The 10731-nt window shown below is 37.4% G+C and overlaps 1 protein-coding gene across 2 annotated transcripts in view; it reads left to right on the top strand.

The window, feature by feature from the left end:
- The window catches only part of LOC117433983 (macrophage mannose receptor 1-like), a 28344-nt gene extending 17771 nt beyond the window's left edge, over nucleotides 1-10573 (top strand). The window contains exons 2-7 of one of the 2 annotated variants that reach the window (XM_059010878.1): nucleotides 2862-2988; nucleotides 4042-4104; nucleotides 6218-6592; nucleotides 7781-8125; nucleotides 8528-8878; nucleotides 9523-10573. In XM_059010878.1, the coding sequence (XP_058866861.1) occupies nucleotides 4068-4104; nucleotides 6218-6592; nucleotides 7781-8125; nucleotides 8528-8676 (906 nt within the window). In that variant the 5' untranslated portion in view covers nucleotides 2862-2988; nucleotides 4042-4067 and the 3' untranslated portion in view covers nucleotides 8677-8878; nucleotides 9523-10573. The remainder of the gene's footprint in view (nucleotides 1-2861; nucleotides 2989-4041; nucleotides 4105-6217; nucleotides 6593-7780; nucleotides 8126-8527; nucleotides 8879-9522) is intronic. The other variant, XM_059010879.1, reaches the window with a different exon arrangement.
- Nucleotides 10574-10731: the final 158 nt, after the last annotated feature.

The following is a 10731-nucleotide window of genomic DNA, read 5'->3' as shown; positions in this document are numbered from 1 at the left end:
TGTGCCAGGAACATGAAGTATTGTACAATAAAACACCTCTTGTTCCAGTGTGAACTTGTTTGTTTATTCCATTACTGTATCATGAGAGCAGGAAAGTGCCACTTTTAAATGGTAATCCTTTAATGAGTACGGGTTACATTACTTTGTAGGTAATCCATAATGTAATCTATTACAGTTAGCCAAGAGAGTAATGTAACAGATCACTTCTAGAATGTAACTTTTTATTGCATTAATAAAAAATGAAATAGTCAATAAAATAAATGTGCAGAAATCTGATTGCAGTGATGAGTTACTTGTAATCTGTTTCTTCCCAGCACTGCACTTAATGCATCTAAGTAAATAGCAAGTACAAAAGAGTTAGTCGGCCTCAGAGGGTTAATGCTGGCTTGAAGCAGTGGAGCCACTGTGTCCAGCAATGAAAATGGTGTCTCTGGAGCTTCAACTGTGCTCTCCAATTCACAGCTTGGTAAAGGACCACCCAGTTAATTCCACAGTCATCCAAAACAGCCTAATACACAAGAAGATAAACTGTTTAAATTCTTATTCGATTGCAAATATAAATCAGCATTAGGAACAACGAAGTACCGTATTGGGATTCCATATTTCACAAGGACGTTGGTTTTCACTGCTGTTCATGAGCAGCCCTTCAAGCCCAGGTGAACGTCTCAAGCTGCATATTCAGTCTTTGAATCATAACATAGTGAAGGCAAATGATGTGTTCATTATCTGGGTCGTGCCCCTATGGCTTGCAAGTACTGGAAGGTAGCATACTAGTAACTGAGTACCACACAGTCAATGCGCTGGTTATGGATGCTTCAACCTGTGATGTGACTGCCTCTGAAAAAAAAAAAAAAAAAACACAAACGAAATATTACTTGTCCATCTGTAGTGAAGAAATTAAGCTGACAAATGGTTTTTGATTCAAAAACACTTTATGTACAAGAAAGGTATACCTCCAATACAATCATATAAGCATGAGATTTAAACTGACTTTGGACAAGGCCTCAGTACAGCTCAGTGCATATGTTTGTATTAGAAAGCACGGATATCCATGAAGTTAATTCGAAAGAGATGAAAAGTGACAAAACTTTGCAATGTTTGGCATTTATACCTTTGTACGCAATTGTTGACTCCACTCCCATTTGTCTTACTTCTGTCCAATGATAGGGGTTTCCACTCTTATCATTGCACATTCCCTCTGCGGGGGAAAAGGGGGGGTTGAATACCACGTTGTACCCAGCAGTGCGCATCCCTCTTGTCTTTCAGTTCCCCTCCCCCATCTCACACTATCTCTGCTAATATCCTGCCTTTTGGCATTTAGCTCAGACACTTATCTGTGACTTTCAGTCGTGTTAGGCTATGCAAAACTGCACATAGCTGGTTTTGCTGATGGGAAATGAAAGAACTCGAAACTTACACAATACTGTATAGAAACTTAATATAAAAGCATATTAAAGCAACTGAATTAGTAAAACTTATAATTAATAACATAAGTAATACCTCATGCAGAAAGCCATCACTAAACATTTAATTACATACATATGTAGATATATTTAGAGTTGGGGCAATTGCTGACCATTTTACCCAACTGAGACAGCTTGCCTACTAAATATCTTAGTATCCCCGAATAGATAATTGTCCCCTCTTTAAAGGTTAATAAGCCACTCATCCAAGTAGCACAGTGGCAGCCCCAAATATTATCAGTTTACTTTTAATGTGGTTTGCTATGATGCTATTGCTTATTGCAAATTGTTGCCTATTTTTGTAGAGTATTCAGGGATACCAAGTGGTCTCAGTGGAGTAAAACAGGTGTGCCACACCCAGACATCAAAAACCAGCAGGGGTGTCCAGATACCTTTTTCTTTCATGCAAACAAGTAACACTTATGGGCTTCTTATGAACTATTATTAGTAGTAGTATTAGTATTAGTATTATTTACATTATATTCAAAGAATATACTTTAGGTACTTTAGTAATGGGATGACCAATTCAAATGGTTAAAGTAACGTAATTGGTGGATTGTTTAATAATGATTTCTCATTACGTGGCTTACTGTGGAGGCTCTATCAACATCTTGTGGCTGTAGGACTAAATTACAGGTTAAAAGACAAGTCATGTAGAACACAAACCTTATTCATCAGGTGAATTTTTTTTTTCCCCATAGTTTGCACATTGCATGCCTGTTGTAGTCAAAATCTAACCAGGAAGTTCCAGTGTTTCTAGAAATAGCACAATAGATATGCTTCTGGTGAACAAGACTGCTTTCCATAAAAATAAAAATAAACTCTGAAAAACAGGAACTATAAAACACAAACATTAGATTTTTTTTCAGACAAAATGAAAAGGTATAAAATAAAAATAAAAGTATACATACCTCATGACTTTGTTAGATGAAGTTTACAATCATTCTGAGTACCCTGTCCACTTTGAAACCTTGCTTGCCTCAATACTTTACTACTAATGTTACAACTACTATTTCTCAGAGATTAGACATCTGTGCTCTCCCTTTCTTCCCCCCCAGAATAGCAGCTCGTGTCACCCCCCCCATACATACATAATATATATAAGGAGGCTTGGTGGTCTGGTGGTTAAAGAAAGGGGCTTCTTACCAGGTGGTTTCAGGTTGAATCCCAACTCAGCCACCGACTCACTGTGTGTGACCCTGAGCAAGTCACTAACCTCAATGTGCTCAGTCCTTCGGATGAGACTTAAAACCAATGTCCTATTTTAAGTGACTCTGCAGCAGCAGTTGTTGATGCATAGTTCACCCCTTAGTCTCTCTAAGTCGCTTTAGATAAAATACTGAATGCTATATGACTAAATACTAATATTAAAATACTACTATTCCTTCTTTTCAACAGCCCTGTATACCATAAAGGGTTAATAAAAACACACTTCTGCAAACTTTGTGTATTTGCATGTTGCGTGTGCTTGTCTGGCTGAAGGAGAGGACACAGAGATAGGTAGCTGTGAGACTCCACTGAGAAGGTGAGTGCCAGATCATTCTGTTCAAATTCATATATGCTGAGTTAAATTATTTTTATGTGGGACAACTTTACCACTTTATGTTTACCACATATGATTCTAAAACAAAAATAAATAAATGAAAACAAGGAATTACATTTGCAAGTGTTAGCTAAAAGGACACTATAGAACTAGAACATTTTGTGATTAGCAGGTTCAATTAACTAATCTAAGATCTTGAAAGAAACTGGATTCAAACCTCAATGGCGCTGGTATGATGATTACAAATTATATATATATATATATATATATAAGATTAAAGGTATAACAGTAGTGAATGTTTTTAATATTGAAACTATTCATCATTGTTTGTTTTTCAAGCAAAAAAAACAAAAAAACGGTTACAAATATAGCAAGTGGTAAAATCTTTATATTAGTTCAAACGCAGATATTAAATGAGGAAGTTGGTTTATATTTTCTGCCTCCAGTGTGTGTGGGGGGGGGGGTTCAGTCCCAGCTGGGGGACACTGCTGCTGTACCCTTGAGCAAGGTACTTTACCTAGATTGCTCCAGTAAAAACCCAACTGTATAAATGGGTAATTGTATGTAAAAATAATGTGTTATCTTGTAACAAATGTAAGTCGCCCTGGATAAGGGCGTCTGCTAAGAAATAAAAATAATAATATAAAGGGAAAAGGTAATAGTATGATACTAGTGGGAAAAAAAAAAAAACACAACACTGGGTGGAAGCTGGGAGAAGGTCCATTCCTGTTCTGAGAAATTCTTTGCTTGTTTTATTCACTTTAGAAGTGTGTCGTTGTCCAAGTCCCTATTCTGAACAGGGTACTATACAGCTTGAAGTACACATGCCTTCACAGTCTCCCAGATTCTGAAACTCCCAAAAGCTTGTGTTAAACTTCGCCCAGAAACATTCGTCATAATTGAATAAGCGCTTTTAGATATACGCAGCACCACAGGACAGCACACAAGCGAGTTCCCAATGATAAAATACAAGCCCACCCTGAACACTTGCATCTCAAAATGTTTTAAAAGGATGATTTCTCTTTTTTTCTCCAGTTTCGAGTCATCAAAATTTGATTATCATGGAGAAAAATGGGCTCCTTATCCTTTTGCTGGCAGGTAAGTTTGTATTAACCCCTGTTAGGATGCATGTCCTCAGCACAATGGTTTAAAGGGAAAGTGTCTGTATATCTGCTTGTCACAAAGACGGCCGGAGTGGGTGGTGTCAGACCAGAGCCAGGAAATAAATAAACAGAGAGATGTGGTTTGGTGAAGCTGAGCGAATGCTTTTGCTCAGCATTTAATAACAGAACAGAAAATAAAAGGTTTGAACAGACAAAAACACAGGGCACGGCACTTTCGCCAAAATAAACAGACAAACAAAACGGACTACACAGACAAACAAACACGGTGAGCAGATACTCTAACTATTTACTTTTACAATTTACAATTACCTCCGTCTCCAATCCCGTTCTCCACTCACCGAACACCCAACCCCGACTGCAAGCTACGTGTCTCTATATATACTGTTGTGCTGGGATTCAATTACTAATTAATTATTCACTTGAATCCCAGCACGTGAATTAATTCTGTGCAACCCCGTGCTCACATATTACATTTAACCAGCACGTGAAGTGATTTGTGCTCTCCTCGTGCCTAAATACAAGTCTACACTTTTTAAATACACGTGAAACACAGACCCGTTTATATCCCGTGTACCAATGACTATACACCAACATTTACACACGCACGCAACACACAAATGCACACAGGGACGGGGCACATTGCCACACTGCTGTACTGTGGTTCATTGACCCCTCTCTTCATTTCAATTTTACTCATTTGTTTTAACACCAGGGTGGATATATCAGGGCTCTTGGTCCATATCAAAGAAGAATGTATCTGTTATTTTTTATTATTATTACACTGAAATATGAGATACCATTAAAAAAATGATTACATTTTTTTTTATTTCAAACGTTAGCTTTGTTAACCCCATGTTATATTTATTGAATTTAAACTTTATTTTGCATGTTCATATAAGTAGGGCTTCTGTTTTTCCGGTTTTATTAATTGTATTTTTCCGGTGCTCATTTTTAGCTATTTTCGAGTTTTATGTAAATCGTTTTTTGGGGGTGCTTTCGTTTTTGATATACTGTATGAAATTTGTGTTTTCGGTTACTTTCCAAAATGCTTGAGCGTTTTTGTGTGTGTGTGTGTGAGTCAAAATATGTATAGTAACTGGACAGTACTTGCACACTTAAGTTGTACCTTCTTTCCTTTGCTGTCTTCCACAGTGAAATCCCTCTGGTCACGGGTACATTCTTCTGGGGTTTTTGTGTTGAGGCATTTTTGTACATTTCGCCACAATTCTGTTTTAAATCCTCTGTGTTTTAACAATACAGTTTTAAATCCCCCTAACAAGCCTCCATCATGATTGTAATCTCGTTTTAAATCTCCAATAGAAATGTAGGAATGTGCTGTCACTCAGTAGTTGGGGCGGGTTTAAGGTATTGAGAACAAATCAATGATAGATGCAAGTCAGGAAGGCGGGACATTGTCCAGCAGCACTTGGAAATGTATTTATTATTATTTTTGTAGTAGGTTTTATTCTTTTAATGGGAATAGGGTAAAGTCAACGTGAATTGATTAACCATTTCCACAGTTTTTCTGATGTTTATTTTTATGTTTTCTTTGGGGGGGGGAGGGGGGGCGGCCAAAATGAGGCCGGCTGCACCTGTGATTGCTGCATGGCCTTCAGCCCAACCTTCTTGTAAACCCAGTTGACAGGCACATGTAAAAAATACCCTCACGCATCTGAATATTAATTAAGTCATTCAGATTTTGAAGGTGAATTTCTCTCCTTAAAAGTAAACTGCATATAAATCCAAACTACTCAAAAGGCACTACTAAAACAGAATGGCAAAAAATGTTACCCAAGCCATTGTGAATGTTAACTACTGAAGGGTTTTTACAGTATGTCTGAAACATCCTGAATACATTTGATTTATTTTTCTACTTTCCCTATTCTCTTCTTTAATACATATGATACTTGAGTAAAACAGAGGTTTTGTAAGATATACATTTGAACATAAGCCCCTGTGTTGTGAATTGAATATGCCTTTTAAATGAAATATAATAACGTAAACACAAAAACACTTTATTAAAACATTTAAATCAGTTCTTAAAAGTTTTAACGCATTTACTAAAACTTTTTTTTTTTTTTTTTTAGTGCTCTGTGCAGTTGCTTCCGGACACTTCAGAAAATACCACTTTGTGGAAGTCGAAAAGAGCTGGTTTGATGCTCAGAGCTACTGTCGAGAGAAGCACACAGACCTGGCCACCATTGAAAGCCAGGAAGAAGCAGACAGTCTCTCTAAGACTCGAGACAAAGGCAAAAATGAAGCCTGGATTGGGTTATATCGTGATGTTAAAAAAAACTGGCAGTGGTCCAACAGCGATGCTGTTATCATCAGCAACTTGGAAGCTGAACACGACATAATAAAGAAATCTGACATAACAAAGAAATCTTGTGTTGAAGCTGATAATCATGGCAAATGGACAAATGAACACTGCAGTACGAAGAACAGTTTCATGTGTTACAAAGGTAAGCCTGACAGTTCAACCCATATCTAGAGCCCTGGAATGTGTTTTAATCTTCCTTCACCCTCTTTCCTTTTTTGTTCTTGTTGGGAGGATTTTTTTTTTATCAATGTTAAAGAGAACTGACATTGGCCTGACAGAGATACTGGGCCCTATTGCATTGCAATCGTGTTTCTCACAATCAGATCTGAGAGGTGTCCTATATAACTCCTAATCTCATGTTCATTAGATAATCTTCCTTTATTTTGTTTTACCAACCAGTACAGTTTTGTTTATAAAAACAGGAATATTTGTGGGTTTCCACTACATCCTTTTTAATTTTTTAGACATACTTCGTGAATTGTATTTATTAAGTTTACCTTAGAAACATTGTCAAGTTGACAAACGTTTAGGCTTGTGCCTTTTCTTAGAATTGCTTATAAGTTTTACCTTAGAATTCTGATGGAGTGTTCTGAAGTTATAGATAGATATCCAGGATCATGTCTTGAAACTTAGTAGAGAGAGTAGGACAGGAACAGGTTCAAAAGAGAAAGGAGTAGTTTTTACACTGAGTTATAAATACATGGAATTGATAACCTGGTGCGGTAGTAAATTCTAAAATATATATTTTACACTATCAAGAGAAGTCTCTTTTTCTTTATTTCTGATATTCTTTAATGTACAAACAAATCTGAAATAAATGAACTGTTACCTTTGAATAACAGCATTGTTACAGTACCGGGTGAATTTGAGGGTTCAGTATCTAAGGCACTTACTACCTACAGGGATTTGACCAGGAAAGGAGAGGTCTTTTGTCTTTTTAAACTTTAACACACTTTTCAGCTAGACACGATTTTAACAGTGATTATCTTACAGTGTTTGCCTTATTGCACCAATATCAAAAGCAAAGGAGCTACAGCAGTGGGAAGCTATTAGATTTGCTATTTATATGATTTAACAGTGGTGGTTTGTACATCGGAATAAATCAGTTGAATAGAACCCAGAGTGTTATACATTTAGGTGCTTCACTGTAAGAAGAATGGTAATGTGTGAGGCTTCAGTGTCTGGGAATCCACAGCCATGTTCCTTGAGCTGGCAGTATAGCTGCAGGGTAACCTGGGTTCAGGGTAGACTTCCTGCCCTTTACATCACAGCAGGAGAGCCACGCACCTCCTCAGCTCACAGCTTTTTTCATCTACTGTTTCCTTTTCAGAATGCAGTAACGCCAGCGAGAGTTATATCCTGATTGAAGAAGGTAAAACCTGGTATGAAGCTCAGCAGTACTGTAGAGAAAACCACACCGACCTCGTCAGTATAAAATGTGACACTGAAAAGGAAAAAATAAAGAACATAAGAAAGGATGGGGTTAAAGCATTTTGGATAGGCCTGTTCAATAATCCGTGGAAGTGGTCAGATGGGGGAGATTTGGACTTCCAAAACTGGAATTCTGGAAAACTATCCGGTGATGAGAACAAAAAGTGTGTTTCTATACAATATAACGAAGAAACATGGAATGATGAAAAATGTGACACTAAACTCCCCTTCTTCTGCTATGATGGTAAGGATCCCAGTTCAGACTGTTCTTTTTCAACTCGTCTGCAAGCAGGGAGTGAGGGTGGTTCGTTCTTCAGTCCTGTCCAGCTGTCTAACAGTTTGGCTTCATGACTTAGGGGTTGATTTAAACAAGTGCCCAGCTCAGCCACAGCTGGATTTAACTGTAGCATTGACAGCTGTGGCCAAAAAACCCTCTACTGATTCAACTGCCTACTTGTGGTTATCCCAAGATTACTCCTGTAAGCAAGGATTATAGTGACATTGTCTATTAATCTTTACATGTAATGGTGTGGCATTTCAGCCTATTGGCGTGAACTGATAACCTTGTGCCATTAAATTAAAGTCCCTTAGTGTACCCCGTGTATAAAACAATCCATTATTATTGGTTAAACATCTGTGCTTTCAGATGGCAGACAGCTGTTCCTTGTGACGGAGAATAAAACCTGGGAGGAAGCTGAGAAGTACTGCAAATCTAACTACACTAACCTGGTCAGCATCGAGTCAAAGCCAGAACAGATCAGAGTGATGAAAAAAGCTGGAAACGCCACCTCCTGACAGGTGTGGCTGGGGTTACGCAAGAGCTGTACCTTTGGCTTCTGGTACTGGGTGGATGGAGCCAAGCATGGCTATGATCAGTGGGCTCCAGGTTGCCCATGCCAAAGTGAACCGAACCATTGTGGAGCCATGGACAGAATGAATGGGTACAACTGGACTGCCCAGTCCTGCTCTGAAGGGTTCAACTTCATCTGCTACAAAGGTAAATCTGCCTGGCATGCTTTTTGTTGTATTTTTTTTCATGATTATAAAAAAATACTGAATTTGTTGGTGTCTGTTTTGTGATGTGGATAACACCGAGTAGAAGCAATATAAAGAGGACTTCCACTGAGTACTGTAGGGGCTGTTTTTAAAGTGGGAGTGCAAGGTAAAATATTGACGCCCACAAATAATGTAGCATTAGCAGAAACACGGGCCCCTTCTGGGCAGACAACCACAGTTTTTGAGTGTACTCCATTCAGTCAGATCCACAGCTCATTTTAAATCAGTCTGGATAAACCATAGGTGTGGACTGTTGTCCATATGACTGTATCTCATGCTCATTTTATGCTATGACTGATTTCTTGTTATGCTCTGTGTTTTTACTCCAGTCTGTAGGCAGGGACTCAGAAATCCACTCTATTTGATCCGACTACAGCTGTGTGAAATCCGCAGTCTTTGTCTTTGGTCTTTCTGAATTGTTTTGTTGCCACAATTATTGCCCTTATACTAACTAAAAGTGATGTTTTAACCTATGAAGGTGTTGACTACCTGTTGACTGTAGTTTCCAGTGAACTGTTTTTCTGTTTTTCTGTTGTTTGCTACAGTCAGTATTCAGTATTCATTAAGTCTTTTCTCTCTCCCTAGAGATGAGAGTGACTCCCTGAGTACACTCAGCTTCTGCAGCAGCATCCGCTTTCCACACCCGGGATACTTTTGATTGCTTCAAGGGGCTCACTCGCATTATTTTAAAGGGGGGTTGAAATGGCTTTTTCTTAAGGGGTTAATAAAAAGGTTTTTAAAAACAAAACAAAGAAATATTTGCACGACAACTTTCTAGTAAATCCCTCATCGTTTTACTGTAAATATGTTCACACATTTTGAAGTTTGTGAAGGTTTGCACTCCATATGCTACAGTGTAGTGAGATTCTGCAGTGAAAATAACAACATCTGCAGAAAAATGATTCAGGACATGTTCTGGTAATGAGAGGAATATAATGTTTTTTAGTATATCCCCTTCAGTCTCAGCATGCATAATCTCATTGTGTTAAGTTCCTATCTATGTATCTACAGTCATTATTTTAAAGTATTTGCTTTTTCAAAGGTTTTTTTATGGTAACTTTTCAAACCCCATAGAGTTCACACAAACTATATGTCTAAAAATGTAATTTAAAACAATTGTGACGGAATGGGATGTACACAGTGTACTGTCAACATGGCCTAACCATGAATTAATCAATTTAGTGAATTATCAATTCTTGGTAGCACTTCATTGTATTATTATTATTATTATTATTATTATTATTATTATTATTATTAGTGGTAGTTGTTCTGCGAAAACTGCTATAAAAAAACAAGCACATTTTTCTGGAAACATCCCAGAAACACTGAACTTTGATTCCATCTGTAAACCAGACTGCTTGGACTGTTAGATGTATTGCAAGGGGATAAAAAAAAAAAAAAAAAAAAAAAAACATTTTGAAAGTGGTGTAGAATTCATGTTAGTATTGCATGGAGAAAAAGTTAAAAATGCAAACAGAAACTTAAAGCCAAAGTTTCCAAATCAGTGAAAAGGGGCTTGTCAAAAATAGGAAGTTTAAAAAGTAATCTCTAAGGCGATCTACAATACTCTAGATATTAAACCTGTATTGCAATGTTTAAGTACAGTCATGTGGCTCATATGCTTGCTGTAACTGCTTGGCGTAAACATAAATAAACTTACATTCTGGTTCAGTCCATTTCTCTGTGCACTTTTGTGTTCTATCTTGCCTATAAGCACAGACTCATTTTAGATTTTTAGTTTGCTTTAAAGAATATGGAATATAAAGACATTCTCAAAGCTTTAACTTGTGAGTT

This window comes from Acipenser ruthenus, chromosome 41, assembly GCF_902713425.1.
Source record: "Acipenser ruthenus chromosome 41, fAciRut3.2 maternal haplotype, whole genome shotgun sequence".
NCBI lineage: Eukaryota > Metazoa > Chordata > Actinopteri > Acipenseriformes > Acipenseridae > Acipenser > Acipenser ruthenus.
The sequence above is the reverse complement of the archived record's forward strand: the minus strand, read 5'-3'. Positions and strand labels throughout refer to the sequence as shown.